The sequence below is a fragment of the Corvus kubaryi genome, unplaced genomic scaffold (genome assembly GCF_017639235.1).
Source record: "Corvus kubaryi isolate FWS band 111438036 unplaced genomic scaffold, C.kubaryi_AGA036_p1.0 37187, whole genome shotgun sequence".
NCBI classification, from domain to species: Eukaryota; Metazoa; Chordata; class Aves; order Passeriformes; family Corvidae; genus Corvus; species Corvus kubaryi.
The window spans coordinates 1284451-1301480 of record NW_024581053.1 but is presented as its reverse complement, the minus strand read 5'-3'; the positions used below and the strand labels follow the sequence as shown (position 1 = coordinate 1301480).

Here is a 17030-nt window from a genome sequence, read left to right as displayed (position 1 = left end):
CTGGAGGAGCCACTGGAGCTCTCACAATGGCTGGAGGAGCCACTGGACCTGTCACAATGGTTGGAGGAGTCACAGGGCCTCTCTCTGGGAGTGAGAGTAGCCCCAGGCCTTGTCCTGGTGGAGTGGAGTAGCCCCAGGGCTTGTTGCAGGTGTTGCAGTGCCCTCGGGCTGCCCAGGGGCCAGGGCAAGGCCAGCGGCTGGACGTGGCCGCAGCGATGGCACACGAGGACGTGCGCTATTACCGGGGGCAGTACAAGGAGAGACTCCTGCCCCTGCTCAGGTGAGGGGCTCCTCTGCCCTCATCTCTTGTTTCCCCATCCCTCCTTCCCCTGCCGTGGCAAACTCCCATCCCTTCTCTGTTCCTCCTGTGCCTCCCTTTCCCAGCCCCGTCATTCCCTGGAGCCCCGCTGGCTGCGCTGGAGGGTCCCTGCAGGGGAGGGCTGGGGAGGCCACGCTGCCGGAGGGGTTCTGAACTGGGGTTGGGCTCCTGTCACCACACCTGGGACACAGTCCAGCTCCCAGAGCAATCCAGCATCCTGCCAGGAACGGGATCCAGAGTGTAACCTGAGGAAATCTGTGTCAGGGAATTCCGGGTGAGAGAGGAGGACTCCACAAACTCGTTTATCTGCCTCCTGAAGAAGATGAAAGAAGTGCGATTGATGGAGAAGGTTGTGGAAGAGAAAGAGGAGGTGAGGAAGGTGGGAGGGTGCTGGGACATGGCTGGGAGGGCTGGTGGGGCTTTGGAGGGTGGCAGGAGCAGGCAGGGAGTGGCTCTGGCTGTGGCAGCTGTGTCACCCTCGCCCTGGTGCTGCCAGGCCTTCATGGAGAGGATGGAGGCCCTTGCTGAGCAGTGGAGGCACCTGCACACCAGGAGGGCCCAGCTGAAAGCCCACGTGGTGAGGTCTGGGAGCACTGTAAAGGTACGAGTGGCACACCTGGAACACCTGGCACTCCTCATACACCTGGCACGCCTGGCATTCCTCATACACCTGGCACACCTGGCACACCTGGAACACCTGGCACTCCTCATACACCTGGCACTCCTCATACACCTGGCACACCTGGCACTCCTCATACACTTGGCACACCTGGCACACCTGGCACTCCTCATACACCTGGCACACCTGGCACACCTGGAACACTGCCCCTGCTCAGCCACAGCACCAACTCCTCTCCCTTGGGAAGAACCTTGGGTCAGCACTCCCGGCCAAGCCTCCCCTGAGGCCGGAGCTGTGAGGAGCAGGGATTTGTACCCTGGGTAGGAGACAGCTTGTCCTGTGCCCTGTGACCTCCTGGGGGCCCCAAATGTCCCCAGGGAAGGGTCTCAGCCTTGTCCCCACTGTGGACCCCCAGCGATGTTCCAGGGACAGGGACCAGGAGGTCTGAAGGGCACAGCCCCATCCCAGGTGCTGCCCCCAGGCCAAAGGGGCAGTGCAAGAGGGGTGGCCCTGGGCAACAGGGGGGGAAATGGTCCCAGGGTGCTGCAGTGCCGGGGGCTCCTCTCTGGAGGTGTCTCCTTCCAGTGCCCCTGAGTGACCCAGCTCCACCTTCCCTTGCCTTCCTTCCTCTCTGGCTGTGTGTGGTGGTGGGAAAACCTCACCAGGAGAACGAAAGGCTGCGGACCCAAGCTCTGAAGAAAGCCAGAGAAGAGAAAGAGCAGAACACAAAAAAGGAGAGTGAGCTCTTGGGGGCTAAGAGGGAACTGGAAGCCCTCACAAAACAGCACCAGAAACTCTCCAAAAAATTGGTGAAGTACTCCCTGTTCAAGCGGTACCTGGAGAATGTGGTGGAGAATTCACAGGTGAGCTTGGACGTGGCTCAGGGAGGGCCCTACCTGCGTGTTAAACTAGAGGAGAGGCCAGGGAAATCAACACTTGATCAGACCCAGAGACTTCGAGGGGATGGGAAGGGCTCCTTTGCAGCCAAGGTGAGCCACAGGGAGCAGGGTCAGGAGAGGAGAACCAGAACAGATGAAGGATTGAGAAAACTGAACAAAAACCATGGGAATGGGGGAAGCTTAGGGCTGAGGGGAACAGGGCCCCCTTTGGTGTCACCTTTCCAGGTCACACTGATGGTTTGGGAGAGGTGAGAACTGCCCAGGAGTGGGACCCAGGCAGTGTCAGGAAAGCTGTGCCTTCCCCCCAGGGTGATGGGACACCTCTCCATGATCCCTGGTGCTCCTGCTGCCTCCCAGGGCCCGGGGACATGGAGTTGTTGTGCTTCATCCCAGCACTGCTCCCCTGGGGCAGAGCTGTGCCAGTGGCCCTGTGGCAGTGCCAGTTCCAGGCCTGGCACTGTGGATGTCATGGCCCAGGGAATGTGGTCATGCTCAGGGACCAGCAGGGACGATGGAAAAGGGAAGATCTGCCAGCTGGGGAGGCCTTGGCCCTGGCGAGGGCAGGGGATCCCAGCGAGGGGAGGGCAGGGGGGCACTGACCCCAGGGTCCTGTGCTGCAGTTTCGGGACATCGAGGACATCATTTCCTTCTACAAGGCGCTGGTGAGGACACGCAAGGATGTGGTGCAGTCCCAGTGGGGACACAGACAGCTGACGGAGCAGGCCACGGTGCTGCTGCAGCAGCTCAGGGCGGAGAGGGAAGCTGAGGCGCTGCAGGGCAGGAATGAGCTGGTGCAGCTCCAAGAATCTCTTGACCGTGCTCGGAGTGACATCCTGCAGTGGGTAAGGAGCTGTGGGGTGGGCAGGGGGCTCTCCCAGGCCTGGCTGGGGCAGGACCGGCTGCTGGCTCCTCCTGCTGCCGGGGGCTCGTGGCAGGGCCCAGCAGCAGAGTTTGTGGTGGGCGGAGATGCCTGATCCCATCCCTCCACGGGGCCGCAGGAGGAGGAGTGAGGGCCCAGGTGTGGGGCAGGTTTGTCATCAGAAGAGCTGGGAAGCAGCAGCTCTGGGAGGGCGACAGTGGCAGTGCTGCTGCAGGGGATCCATCCCTGCGGCGGGGAGGGGATGGGGACAGCAGGGAGGACGTGCCAGGGTGGCACTGCAGGGGCTGGCAAACAGCGGGGCTGGCAAACAGTGGGGCTGGTTCCTGGATCTGCTCCCACCACGTCAGGCTGAACGAGCTCCAGCCCAGCCCTGGGCACATCTGGCTTCTTCCCATCCTGGATGAGAGTGGAACTTGGGGTGTCCAAGCCGGGGTCCTGGTGCTGAAGCAGCTTTTCTGGGACGTGTCTCGTGTCCCCCAGGAGGGTCGCTGGGCCGAGCTCCAGGACAGGGCTGCCCGGAAAGCCGTGGAGCTGAAGTCCCTCAGCATGGCCATCCACAGCCTCTTCCAGGCCGCCAGCACACAGCTCCAGCCAAAGGGCAAGGTGGCAGCTGGTGACAGCCACAGGCAGCTGGACATGGTAAAGGCAGAGCCCGCTCCCTGCCCAGGAAAAGCAGCAGGAATGGTTCTCTCTAAGAGAGGGGACAGCCCAACAGAGCCTCCCTTCTCCCCTGGGGTTCCTGGGCATGGGGAATGGTGGGGACACTAGGGAAATCTGTCCCTTCCCAGGAGGTGGAGCAGGGAGTGGGGCCTCGTGGGGGCGGAAGGGGTGGGAGCCGGGCAGGGACAGGGGGTGCAGGGACAGGGGGTGCAGGGACAAAGGGGTGCAGGGACAAAGGGGTGCAGGGACAAAGGGGTGCAGGGACAGGGGGTGCAGGGACAGGGGGTGCAGGGACAGGGGGTGCAGGGATGTGGGGATGCAGATCCAGCCATGGCCAGGGTTTGGTTTCATTCCCCCACAGAGGCCCATTGTGGTGCTGCAGACCCAGCAAGGCCCTATTGTCCTGTCATTCAGCCTGGGGACATCTGCCCTCCAAGAGGGACAGGCTCCCCTCTGCCTCCTGTTCCCAGTCCTGCCCTGGCCCTGCCATCTCCCTTTCCCACCCTAGATCCAGCAGTTTATCCACGACCTCCATGACTTCACGGAGGACATGAAGAGCCGCAGCCAACCTCAGTGAGGCCCTGCCCCTGCCAGGGGAAGGAGAGGACAAGAGAACCCCGCAGATACTGCAGACTAAAAATATAGCAAATATTTTAAGGCATTCTTCATTTCCTGCAGACCTTCCCTGCTCTTCTGCGAGCCCAAATACTCAGCAGCAGAAGAGACAGAAAAGCAAGCAGGAGAGAGTGAGCCCTGCGTGGCCCTCAGGGGTCCCAGGGGCCTCACAGAGACACTGATGGTGCCACCAAGAGGTGCTGCCTGCTCTGGAGAAGTCAGCTCCTGACTCATCCCAGAGCACAGAGGATGCTGTGCCTTTGTGCCCTCACATCTCATCTCAGCTGTGACATTTCACACCCCTCCTGAGAGGTGACTCAGCTGTCCTCTCCCCGGCCACCCACGGCCACCCCGTCACCCACTTGGATGCCTCTCAGTGGTGGCAGGTGGCAGGAGCTCATGGGACAGGAGCAGCTCTGCCCCTGCCCTGTGAGGGACGGCTGGGGACACGGCTGTCCCCAGGGGCTGGTGGAGGACACTGAGGGACCAAAAGTGCAGTGTGGGTCAGAACCAGAAATGGAAGGGTTGGGGACCTTGCTGCAGCAGCAGGCGCTGCTCTGGGCTTTCCAGGGAACTCCAAAGTCCAGCCTGACTCTTTAGGATCAGGTTTCTGTTCCTCTTTACCCGCCCCGCTGGGACGCAGCTGAGCCACCTCCTAAAAAGGTCCCAGGTGGGAACACAGCTACGGAGCTTCCAACAGACATTTATTGGTTTGGGTCGAGATCAATGCACATGAACCGGTGTCACGCCCATGGGCTGGGCACCTTTTCCAGCAGTTCCAGCAGTTCCATGTGCCCAGGGGAGCAGCCTGAGCCCTTCTCCAGGAGCAGCCACAGGGACACAGCTGGGACACACAGACATTCCCCACCAGGAGTCCTCAGGAACCATCCCATGGGCACTCCCAGGGTGGGGCAAGGGTGAGGAGGAGATCATCAGCAGTGGCCACAGCGTGTTCTGGGTGCTGGAGCAGGATGTTCTCCCAACAGCAGCTCCAGGTGCTTTTTATCCCTGGGTCTGGGTGTAGGATGCTCCAGCGCTGTGCCGTGGGCTCCCCGCTGCTGTCACAGCTCCCAGGCTGAGCCGGGGTGGGCCGTGGTGTCTGTGCTGCCATGGAGGACGTGGGGCCACCAGGACCTGTGCCAGCAGCCAGACCTGCCCAGCCAGCCTGGGAGCCTCGGTGGTGCTGCTGCGGGGAAATTGTGGACAATGATGGATGCTGGGTCTCTCGGAGGAGAGCAGGGAGTGAACTCTGGCTGCAGACCTGGGGAGCGAGGGCAGGAGGTGGGAAATCAGGAATTACAGCCATGGGATCGCCTTGTGCTCCTTTCTCCAGTGGCCATGGAGCCAGCCCTGCTTTACAGAGCACCCACTGCCCCTGGGGGAACTCCTGCTGCCACTGGCCCCAGTGAAATCTCCTCTGGGGTGAGATGAATCCTCCCACAGAGCCACAACCCCCTGGACCTCTGTCCCCATCACCCTCCCCTCACACAGAGCTTGTCCCACGCGGCATCAGTCAGGTGCTGCAGCTCTGTTCCCGTCACCCTCTGGGGAAAGCCCACTCCAAGCTGTTTAGGCCTTGCTGGCCTTGTCTGCAGCCCCAAACCCCAATTTTGGCAGCAGTGCTGTGGGGCAGAGCCATCCACAGGGCGGGGAGGCAGCCGGAGCCAGGCACAGCTGCTCCAGTGGGGATCCCACCCCCATCTCTGTCAGGGCACTGCAGCTCCTCCTGGGATGAGCTGGGAAGCCCACTCCAGCACTGGAAAGCAGCATCTCTGTGGGTCTGCCATTCCCACAGAATTTGGGATGACTTCTGTCCTGACCCACTGGCAGGTGGATGGGAACTGCCTGGTTGGCTCAGCAGCCCCAGGACTGTCCTGTGCCACTGACACAGCCCCCTGGGCAATCCCTGTTCCCAGAATCATGGCACATCCCTGTAGGGTTGCCCAGGAAGGCCCAGCTCCAAGGAAGCCCCTCCTGCCTGTCCCAGATTCCTGGGAATTGCCCCTACCACGGCGTGTCCTGTGCCAGGGGCTGGCAGTGCCCTACATGATGGAGCAGGTGAAGCCACAGCACTCCTTGAGCAGGGTCAGGCCTGTCTTGGTCACGTAGGGAGTGGAGGTTTGCTGTCCCCTCGACGTCATCTTCTTCTCTCGGACAGGAGCTGCGGGCAGAGGAATCAGGGTCTGCCCACAGCACAGGGCACAGCCCAGGGCTGGTGCTCAGAGCTCCTCTGGGGCTGCTGCTGACCCCCTCAGAGCCACAGTCCCTGCACCATGAGGACACTGCTGTGGCTGCTCTGGGGTGTCCCCAGGGCTGGGAATGCTTCCCATGGCCCTGGGGAGGTAACAGAGCACAGGGTGGCTCTCATCAGAGGATGTGGTGTCCATCCTGCACCCACCTGAGGTGTGAGGCAGTATTAAAGGGTCAGAGGAAGTCTGTCAGCTCTAAAATAACCTATCCCATTCTCCTAGGCTGGGAAATGGATTCCTAACACCTCTTCCAATTCCAAATGTTCCCACGATGTGATCTCAAGAACCAGCATCCCCCAGTTCCACTTCCCCACCCTCCTCCAGGTAAGCCAGTCCCAGGCAGTCAAATCTTGGAGACAGAGTGCTTGGGAAAGGGGAGAAATGCCAGGGAGGTTCAGTGCCAGGAATGAACCCTGTCAGCACCTACCTGCTCTCTGGAGGTAGCTTTTGGAGAGCTTGCTCTGCAGGAACTCGGCCATTTCCTTGTCTTCTTCCCTTTCCCTGTGACAAAGAACTCGGTTTCTGCTCAGGAAAGGAGCAATGAGGCCCCCGGGAGCTCTGGCAAGGCAGGACACGGCTCAGGGGGTGGATTGCACTGTCCCCAGCGCAAGGAACGAGTGACAGCAGCTACCTGAGCCTCTCAAACTCCACGTCATCCACTAGGAAATCCCGCGTTTCCACCAGCTTGTGGATCTGCTGCACCAGCTCCTCTTCCCTCTGCTTCTCCTCGTTGGACTTCTGGTTCTCTGCAGCACAGGGAGCACAGTTCACCCCCACAGGGGCCAGCCCCTCCTGCCAGGCCAGCCCTGCTCTGTTCTGCCCAGCTCTGAGATTGGGGGCAAAGCCAACCCAAAGGAAGCAGCTGGATCCAGGCTCTGGCTGCTCAGTGAGCAGCAAGTGAAGGCTGGGAGGGCTCTCCCATCACTAAGAATGCCTGTCCTGTGTGAATTGGTATGGAATGGGATACAGTGGGATACACAGAGACGACAGCCAGGAGTGGGAAACATCAATGGGGAGCCACCCGAGGTGGGAACTCTGGCTGTTTGTACTGCTTAACGCCACGTCTGAATTCTCCAGCCAGCTCCAAAACCAGCCCAGCCCAGACTGGATCAACCACGAGTCTTCCTTCAGCTAAATAAAAACACAGCAAAATTTGCAGGATGGAGCCAGCCAGGTCTCAGCAGCTCCCAAACCAAGGATTGATTTGTAGTTGGGAGATTGATCCAGGTGCTGCCTCAGACCCATCCTGTTGTAAAACGTCCCCAGCAAGTGAAGGATTTTCTTGTGGTGTCGTGCAGAGAATGAATTCCCTGGCACGGGGAGCTGCTCTGGCCTGGGCTGGGCTCTCCCACCCCCTGAATTAAGGCAGAGTCACCTGGGCACTGTCTCTGAGCAGCCCCCACCTGCCTGCGGGGGACACGGGCACTTCAAGTGGCATTTGGCTGCCACACGTCAGGCTGTGCCCAAGCCCCGGCTATTTGGGGTTAATTAACAACGGCCACTTGCAGTTAATTAACAACCTGCAGTCATGAGGAAGAACCTGTCAGAATTAAGGTCCCACGGGACAAACGCAGTCCCTCTCTCTCCCCTGGCTGATGTCAGAGCCCATCATGACCACGGTGATGATCTGAATCATTAAAGGCACCTTGACTGGGGACATTTCAAGCCCCAGCCCTGGCTGGGCTCTGAGTAAGCACTGACGTGTTCCAGTCTTTATCCAAACCCAAGGCTGCCGTGGCTGTCTCACAAGAACAGGGATGTGCAGGATTTTTCCAGATCAGACTGGTCTGAGTCAACTTACAAAGGAGACAAAGAGAGCAGAATTTCTGCTCTCAGCTGAGTCTGGGAGTGCTGAAAAGGCAAGAAATGAAAGCCCAAAGCAGGAAGGAAAGCCAGGCTCTTTTCTCCAGTAACAGAGAAGACCAGTTTATCTCTGCTCTGAGGCATGGTTTAGGGAAAGTCCTGGTTTATGGACTGGAAGGTGTTGGCATTAAAAGCCCCCACGAGGCAGCAGGGTGGGGCTCTCCGAAGCTCCCCAAAGCCTTACCGGGCAGGGACAGGAGTTTTTGGAGTTCTGTTTTCAGCCGGCTGATTTCCTTACAAAGCTGGATGTCATCCATCCTGTGGAGACACAAACGGAACCTCTGAGGGGGAAAACTGGGAGAGCAGAGGTTCCAAACCCCCGGAGCAACACCCAGCCAGTGCCTGTGGTGGGGATCCCAGATTTCCCTTTGTTTTCCATGCGCAAGACAACGGAGAAGCCAAACAAGAGCTGTGAGCTTCGACGGCACCGGAGAGCATCGGGTACTGTTGCTATGGAAAGCCTTTAAGAAGTATACTTTTGATGATTTCCAAAAATCCTTTTCAACAACGAGTTCAGGGAGAACTGTGCCTCCGAGGGGCTCCAAATGTGAGCCTCTGAAGCAGCTCCCAGCTTCCACTCACGCTGGGTTTACCCAGGGATTCCCAGGCTGTGGGGTCCCTCAGTGCAGGGACCAGTGGGGACCCAGTCAAGTCCCAAAGGCAGCACAGGAAGTGCCACAGCCCAGAAAGTGTCACCTTTGCCACAATCCCCGTTGGTGCTGGGCTGGCAGGGTGGGATCTGAGGACTGGGCTGACTACGGCCCTTTAGTGATATTGAAAAGCCTAATCAACCCAGACTCTGGATGTTGGTCAGGTCTTCTCCTCCAAACACATAAAATCTCCCAATAGACCCATGGAAAATGTCCTTTATCCCCCCAAGTGCTGGTGGGCACCACTGCAACCTGGGGGCTGTTTTATTGCCTTAGATCTGAAAACCCTGGAGAATTTTATTCCAAAACTTCTTTGATTATTGAGATGGACCCTGGAGAAAATCCTCCCCTCCTCACCAGGCTGCAAAGGCTGTGCTGGGAGTGGAGAGTGGGATGCAGGGAGGCGATGCAGGGATGGGATGCTACCTCCCAGCTAATCCAGCACTCCCGGGATGCGCTGGGGACAGGGAACTGCAGCAGAGCCAGGCTGTGGGAAAACATTCCAGGCACTGGTGCCAGGCCAATTCCAGCATGTCCTGGTGGCCCCAGGGCATGGAGGAGGAAAAGGGGAGGTGGGAGGATGAGCAATACTTCAAACCGGGGAGAGCAGACTGTGGTTGTGTGGCTGCTCAGCAGCTGCAGGTCCTGGTGCTGGGACAAAGCTGGATCTTCCTGCTGGGGCAAATCTCCAGAGAGCAGCCCCAAAGCACCAAACCCCAGGTCCCTTCCCAAGCCCAGCCCAAGAGCCTCACGCTGAGGAAGAGCATGGACCGGCTGGGAACACCTGGAGCCGGTGGGATGTGGGCACACTTGAGGGGTCAAACCTGTGTGATAAACTCTGCTTGCACAGAATTCAGCTGGCTCAGAGCTCCCCAGCCACAGTGGCGGCTTCGTAAGAGGGACCCATTCAGGAGAGCAAGGCCAGAGCGTGCGAGAGGCTGCACTTCCAGCTGGGAAACAAGGTGGGAAGCAGCCGCAGCCCTGCTCATCCCTGGGGCTGGGCTGTGCTTGGCTGGGCAGGAGGAGGTGCTGGGGTGTCCCTGGGAGGGAGCAGAGCAGGAGGGGGCACAGGGACTCACATGTAGCGCAGCTCCGACTCCCTGCGCACCAGGATCTCCCGGATCCGCTCGATCCTGAAGAGCTCTCCCTCGATGTCATCGATGGTGGTGGTGGAGTCGGCCATGGACACAACCTCATCCTCTGGAAAAGGAATGGGAGCCACCTTAGGCAGCAGGAGACCAGCAGGGACCTCAGGGCAGCCTTGGGCCCAGCAGCACTTCCCCTGCTCCCGGCCCCTGTGCCGGGCTCTGTGCTGGGGCAAAACCCTGCATCCCCAGGGGTCTCCCCCTCTCCCAACAGCAGGAGGCCAAGGGAGCTGGAAACTGCAGGAGGGAAGAGTGGGAATGTCCCTTTCTTTTTCCAGAGCTAGGTCCAGCACAGAGAGCTGAGCCTGCCCAGCAGCCTCCTCCTATATGGCCAGGAGCAAATCCTGGGCACACAAAGCTCAGAGCTGAGGGGTCACGGGGATGAAATTCCCTCTGCTGCTCCCCCTCCCTCACACGCTGGATGAACACCGCCCATCCTTCCCAGCTCTCTGGGGAGAAGCCCCCCTGAGACCCAGCAGGGCAGCTCAGCTCAGCTCCCGCACCCTCTGCAGTGCTGAGGATCACATCCATCCCCACCTGGGGAAACTGAGGCAGGGAAAGGGGGGTCACCTGCTCAGGGCAAGGGGCTTCCCAGCAAAATGTGGGATAAAGGGGCTGTAATTTGTATTTTGGAGGGACGGACAGGATGAAAGCCCGTCCACCCCCGTCCGTGGCTCTGACCAGCAGCTCTTCCTCGCCCTCCGTGACTCACACACACAGATCCCACTCCTTTGCCCCAGACTGTCCCGCGGATTTACTCGTGGGTGCTGTGTGGATCCCACAGTGGCTCCCAGCCAGTTTTATGGGAAGAGCTGAGGATTTGCTCCAAGCCAGCTCCCAGCCCAGTCTGGCTCTCAGACACGACACTGAGCCTGTGACCAGTGCCAGGCAGCAGCACCTTCATCACATCCTGGCTAATCCCGGGATGTGCTGGGGACAGGGGGCTGCAGCAGAGCCAGGCTGTGGGAAAACATTCCAAACCCTTCCAAATACCACATCAGGGCAAAGTCTGCTTCCTTTGAGCCTTCACAGGGCACCTCTCCCCTCTGAGGTTTTGCCTTCCTGCAGCCCTGGGACTCTCCCCATGCAAGGAGAGGGGAAAGCACAGCCCTGTTATGGCTCCAGGAGCAGGATTTTCCAGGCAGGGATGATGGGAGATGTCAGGATATGGGGTCTGGGCATTCAAATGGGATCCAGGCCAGTGCTGAGGGTTACAGGCAGGAAGAGACAAACTCTAAGGCCCAAGACTGAACACTCTGCGCTCCCTGTCCTCTCCCCATCACAGAACACTGCCCGGGAAATCATTCCCAGAGTGGGACATATTTCCAAGACTTCCAGCAGGGAAGCTTTATTGTGGAAATCCGATAGTTTGGATTCCTGTGAGTGGCTTGGAGAAGAAATTTCTGCTGTTTCTGGCTGAGAAGCTCATGAGGATTTCTCGGAGATTGTCTCCCTCTCCCCCAGGCACGAAGGCTCAGCTGATGCCAGGGTGTGACTCCTCACTCATTCCCTGCTCAGAGCCCTCGGGATGCTGCCAGGAGCCAGTGCTTGATCAGGACAGACAAATCCCTGGGCTGGGCAGGGTGTGAGGCTGGATGAGCCCTCCAGCAGCCCCTGCCCCGGGCTCTGCACAGCCCCCTCCCTCTGCCTCGTTTCCTGACGGGGTTGCCAAGGGACCGGCCTGTGGCTGCTACAGCATCAGCATGCGGTTGCTAAGGGACCAGAGTGCGGTTGCTAGGGGACCGGGATGCTGAGGTCCCTCATCCTGAGCATCCTGGGGCTCTGCCACCCCGAAGCTCCTCTGGCCTGGGATATTTGGCTGCAGCTGCACCCAGCTGAGCAGCTGGGGATGGCCCAGGGACCCGTGGCAGATGCTGGCAGATGTGCAGGTGCCAGCACAGCTGGAGGCGCAGGTGGCAGAGCTGGATGTGCCCCCAGCCGCTCCCTGGGGCTGTACCTCAGCTCAGCTCCAGAGCTGACATGAAAAGCTGCATTGCTGTGTCCCCTCTGTGCCCAGGCAGAGGTGACAAGGCTGGTGGCTGCCCAGGTGTGCCAATGAACACGGAGACAGATAAACCCGGAGCTTCCTGCAGCCTCCATCCAAGGGCACACCGACCAGCCCCGGGAGCGCAGGGGCGGGGCTGGGCAGGGGGACCGTCACTCCTGGCCTGCCCGGGTGGGGAATAACCCAGAATGTCACCTATCCCTGCTGGCAGAGTCATCTGGCTGAGGTTCCCAGCCAGGTATTTCCCGGGAGGAGCGCCAGGGTTTGGAACAGCTGTCAGCATCCCTTCTTCTCCCTCTCATCCCAGAATGTCGTCAGCACATCCATTCCAGGTGGGAGAGGTGAATCCTCGCCTGTGCAGGCAGAGGGATGAGGTGGCAGTGCTGGGAGGGGAGGAGGTGGAAGAGCTGAGTTGCTTTCCCCCACCTGCAGCAGGAGGCTGGGCTGTAATTCCAGCCTGAGGCTCAGCTCTGGGATGGTTCCCATCAGGTGTGGCTGGCACCACCCTGCCCTCACACACACCTTGAAGTCACCTTCCTGGACACTGCCCAGGTCAGGAGTGTGCTGGGACGTGGGGACAGTGAGAAGGTTGCAGCACAGCCCAGCCAGGGCCTCAGGGCTCAGCTGGAGGGTGCCAGCCCTTGGCTGTGCCTTCAGGTGCTGTGGTCAGGTCCTGACACTCTGCATCCCTCAGGAATCCCAGGGAACTGCTCCCCAAAGCAGCCAGTGCTGGACAAGAAGTTCTGACAGGACCTTCGTGTCCCTGGAACTGCTGAATTCAGGGCAGAAGCAGAGGGAGGGCAGTGCCAGGAGAAAACTCCTGGAAAATGAAGCCCATGAACCCTGAGAGGGAGCACCTGGAGAAGGAGACACCCCAGGCAGGGTGTTCATTAAAGCTGTGATCAAGCTCACAATCCAAATCTCCCTTTGGGGACAGACAGGGATGGCCCCAGGTGTGGCCACACTGTCCAGGGGTCCCTTTGCTCCCACAGCGCTCCCACAGCAGCACAGCCACACACAGAAACCTACAGACACAGAAACCCCCACACAGAAACCCCCAGTGCCCGAGCCAAAGGGATCCCACCCGGCACCACTTCAACGTGGCCAACCAAGGAGGGGGAGAAAGCTTGGACTGAAATTTGGAGATGCTCTGATAACACCCAGCCCAGGGTGTGTGTTACACACGAGGAGTGTAATGGCCAGAGACTTCCACTCCAGAAGGTTTGGGGAAAACATTTGGACAGTCAGCAGCGAGCCTGGGATGAGTCACGGCAGCCAACAGTGCAGGGTGAGTTTCAAGCAATTTTCTTCATGATTAAAGTTGGGAAATCGATTGACAGCCCCCTGTGGAGGGGTCAGAGCTCTTTATGGGGGCACCATCCCAAATGGCCTCTAACTCAGCCGTGTGCTTTCCTGTGCTCCAGAGAGCAGCAGGGACAGGGCACATTCAGCCTGAACAGCAGCAGGACAAGAGGCTCCAGGAGCTCAGGGCTCCACAGGCTTGGCCTGAGCTGTCCTGGCTGGGAGCAAGCAGCAGAGCAGCATCCAAACAGCAGGCAGGGCTTGTTGCAGTGTCCTCACCCATCCCAAGGTTCTCACCCATCCCAAGGTCTCCAGGAGCTGGGAGTTCACACAACTGCACCGAATCAACAAAATCGCAGCCACTACAGTCCTGCTTACAGACACCCACGGGAGGAGATGTCCAGGCCATACCCAGCACCCTGAGTCCAGCCCCTGCGCCACCCCGATGTCACCCGGCTGCTGGAGCAGAGGACCCGGGTGATGAAGGTGCTCAGACCCCCACGGGGGTTGTAGGGGAGGATACACCCTGCCAGGAAAGGCACAAAGGAAACGGATCAAAACTTCCCACAGCTCACTCAGGAGCTGAGCAGCTTCGTGGGCACCACACACCCCCCAGGCAGTACCCAGCAGGGTGCTGGAGTTGGCTCCATCCCTCCTCCCCTGCCTCTCCAGCTGCCTGTCGCTGCCCCACTGTGCGCAAGGGGCGAAGGGGGAGCAGAGAGGGACGGGAAGGGGAGAGATCGGAGGGGCAGCAGAGCAGAGGGATCGCAGGCGCCTCCCCTCCGCACAGCCCAGCACTGCGACCCTTCCTCCCAGCCCAAGGTCGAGGGCTCTGCTCAAGGCAATTCCCCTGCTTGGCATCCCCCGCTCCTCTCACCCCGGGTCCTGCTGGAGGAACTGGTCAGAGAGGGGCGAAGGCGGTGACGGACAGGGAGAGCCCTCCAGGCCCCCGTCACAGCCGTGCCCACGGCCGGGCATGGCAGCGCAGCGGCGCCGTGTCCAGCTGGGCAGCAGCGGCCAGATGTGACCCTGATCCCCCGGTGTGTCCCTCCAGACATCCCCCCCTCCTCCCGCCCAGCCCCTTCTCCGCGTCCTTTTTCTCCCCCAGCCACTCCATCCATCCATCCATCCATCCATCCACCCATCCCCGGGGGAAGTTGGGTTCGGGCGGTGCCGGTCCCGTTCCGGTCCCGCCGCGCTCACCTGGCCCCGCGCCGGCCGGCGGCCACCGGGTGGATTCCATGGATCCGTACCGGGGAGAAGCGCGGCTGCCCTCCATCCGCAGCCCAGCGCGCTGTGCTCCGCCGGGGCGGGGGCTCCCGCCGCTCCCTCCGCGCTGCTCCCGCCGCTCCGCCGGGGCGGGGGCTCGCACTGATCCCACCGCTCCGACCCCACGGCTCCGCCGGGGCGGGGGCTCCCGCCGCTCCCTTTCCTCCTCTCCCACTACTCCCGTCGCTCCCACCGCTCCGATCCCGCCGCTCCGCCTGGGCGGGGGCTCGCACTGTTCCCACCGCTCCGCTCCCTCCGATCCCACCGCTCCCTGCGCTCCGAGTCCTCCGCCTGCAGGCCCCGGCCCCCGCAGTTTCCCCCGGGGCATTCCCCGGACCCTTTCTGGCCGTTTCACGCCCCCAAATCTCAGCAGCGGCACCGACAGCGGGGCCCGGGCACTGAAGGCACCCAGGCTCTGCGGGACACGGGGATGGGACACAGGGATGGGACACGGGGATGGGACACGGGGTGAGGCAGAGCACCCAAGAGCCCCCCCAAAACTGCTGCGAGGTGCGGAGCCAGGGCAGCTGCGTTTTCCAGTAGAAGCAACTTTTCTCCACGGAAAAACCCAACAGCGAGAGTTTGACAACGCTCCAAGGGCTGAAATCCAGCATGGTGGTGGCACCCACCTCAGCAGGACCCGGACGGTTTCTCCTCTCTCTGGCCAGCACAGCACTGACCCCTGCCACTGTCCTGAAGGCTGGGCCCAGCAAAGCGACAAGGGAAGGTGGGGATGGGCAAACCCTGCTGCTCACAGGGCTTTGTGCTCCCAGAGCACCTGGCTGGGGATTCCCAGCTGTGGAAGGACGCACCTCAACAGCCCCTGCCCCAAAGCACACGGAGGGGTCCTCTGCTGGGACACTGCTCTGCTAGGAGGTGCCTGTAGGTGACACTGATGTCCCCACGCACAGGTCCAGGGGCTCAGGGACACCCAGCCTGGCAACGTGGCTCAGGGACATTTTGGGAAGTGCCACTGGGCTGGAGAGCAGGGACACAGCAACACAAGGGAGGGGTCTGGGGGTCAGCGCCTGCCCAGAACCAGCCCGTGGGCTCTGCTCGCAGCAGCCTCACCTCCAGCCAGTGAAACACAAACCTGAGCAAGATCTGGGAATTCCCATCTCCAGCAGCCAAAGAGGAGCTCTCGACTTTTGGTCCAGTCAAGTGATTTAAAGCAGAACACAGGCCAGAGGGATGGTGTTCCATTCTTTGAGGAGAACTGTGCAATATAAACACAATGAGGAGGCAAAAATTAAGAGTCTCTGTGTAAAAACAGGGGAAAGACAGGACATGGGAGCTGCTGCTCTGGGCTGGCAGTGCAGCAGCAGCACCTTGCTCCAGAACTCCTCTGAAAATGCTCCCAGGAGCAGCAGCACAAAGCCACGAGGCCGTGGGCTGTGAGCTGGAACGGTGATCCGTGACAAACAGGGAGCTCCAGTATTCCAGTGAATTGCTCAGGAGTGCCCTGGGTTTGTAAGGAACTGCTGGGCTCCCAGCTGAGGGCCGCCCCGGATTGGTTTGGGCGTTTGGATGTGTGAGGAAGGAGAGCCATGAAGTGGCTGCTTCTCAGCTCATTAATGATGGACACCCACCAGCCCTGGAACCAGCGGGGCTGCAGTGACTCACCTTGTTTTGGTCACTCCACAGCGCAGAGAAAATGAACCTGTAAATATTTTAATTAGTTCTTCAGGCAAATACTCTCCAGGATGACTTTCACTGTGAGCAGCCAGATCTGCTGGGGGCTGAACTTGAGTTTAATGCATTTTATAGGCTCACTTAATCCCTAGTAAAAGCACGGGAGTAAATCAGACAGTCCAGAGGCACCCATGGGGTCAGGACACAATTCACACACCATTGGATCTGCTGGATTGGATGGAATCGTCCTGGGCAAATCCACAGTGCACAGGGAAGTGCAAATCAGGGACGGGAGCAGCGTGTGCCCTACACCTGACAGGACCCTGGGCTTCTTCCCTCACCCAGGTCCTGGAATCCTGGGGCTGAGGAGTTTCAATGGGATCTTTCCCTGCTCCTTCTTAGGGAGATGTGCTCGTGCTGTGGGCAGGCAGGATTTAAGGGAATGCCCAAAACGGGGCATCAGTGTAATAACCTTGCACAATAAGGTTATTTTTTAAAGATTTATAATCCATTAAACACATTTGGTGCTGATTCGGGGGAGTCGCCCCCTCCACAGCTCCAGGATGGACAGGCACCTGTCATTCCAAGGCTTCTCTCAGCCAAACTGGAATCCAGCAGCTGCCGTTGTGCTGAGGCAGATGAAAAGGGCACAGCTCACACAGGTAATAGGCTTCTAACGAGGGCAGAGCTGGCAGCTGAAGCTGCAGCTGCATTTCAAACCATTCCAGCTCTTTCTGTGCCTCTCACAAAGGCTCTGGATGTGCTGCGTGTGGGGATGAGCCTGACTGCAGGCAGATCCCCCACTAACCAGCTTTGTTCCTCAGGTATTACATGATAATAAGGCCGGGAGAGATTCTTGACACTAAAATTGCTCTCCGCTCGTGTTTGAATTCCTGGGAGAAGGTAACATCTTAATAAAAAGT

General features: G+C 59.7%; 2 protein-coding genes across 2 annotated transcripts; one reads left to right on the top strand and one right to left on the bottom strand.

Moving 5' to 3' along the window:
- Positions 1–215: 215 nt before the first annotated feature.
- Positions 216–4003, top strand: CCDC42 (coiled-coil domain containing 42). Its single transcript, XM_042022087.1, has 6 exons — positions 216–280; positions 584–689; positions 816–920; positions 1604–1801; positions 3198–3356; positions 3886–4003. The coding sequence occupies exons 1-6, from the start codon at positions 216–218 to the stop codon at positions 3952–3954; spliced, it is 702 nt and encodes a 233-aa protein (XP_041878021.1). The 3' UTR covers positions 3955–4003.
- A 676-nt stretch (positions 4004–4679) lies between these two features.
- On the bottom strand, positions 4680–14818 carry LOC121661684 (bMERB domain-containing protein 1-like). Its single transcript, XM_042022119.1, has 7 exons — positions 14410–14818; positions 9834–9954; positions 8289–8362; positions 6873–6987; positions 6669–6742; positions 6001–6153; positions 4680–5253 (listed from the first exon to the last, which is right to left on the bottom strand). The coding sequence occupies exons 1-6, from the start codon at positions 14801–14803 to the stop codon at positions 6035–6037; spliced, it is 897 nt and encodes a 298-aa protein (XP_041878053.1). The 5' UTR covers positions 14804–14818; the 3' UTR covers positions 4680–5253; positions 6001–6034.
- Positions 14819–17030: the final 2212 nt, after the last annotated feature.

Coding starts and splice junctions, on each gene's coding strand:
- CCDC42 (XM_042022087.1), top strand. CDS start 216: ATGGCACACGAGGACGTGCGCTATTACCGGGGGCAGTACAAGGAGAGA. Junction 281..583: donor AGACTCCTGCCCCTGCTCAG/GTGAGGGGCTCC, acceptor AATCTGTGTCAG/GGAATTCCGGGTGAGAGAGG. Junction 690..815: donor TTGTGGAAGAGAAAGAGGAG/GTGAGGAAGGTG, acceptor TGGTGCTGCCAG/GCCTTCATGGAGAGGATGGA.
- LOC121661684 (XM_042022119.1), bottom strand. CDS start 14,803: ATGCCCCGGGGGAAACTGCGGGGGCCGGGGCCTGCAGGCGGAGGACTC. Junction 9,955..14,409: donor GCCGGCCGGCGCGGGGCCAG/GTGAGCGCGGCG, acceptor TTCCTTTTCCAG/AGGATGAGGTTGTGTCCATG. Junction 6,154..6,668: donor AAGCTACCTCCAGAGAGCAG/GTAGGTGCTGAC, acceptor CTCTGCCCGCAG/CTCCTGTCCGAGAGAAGAAG.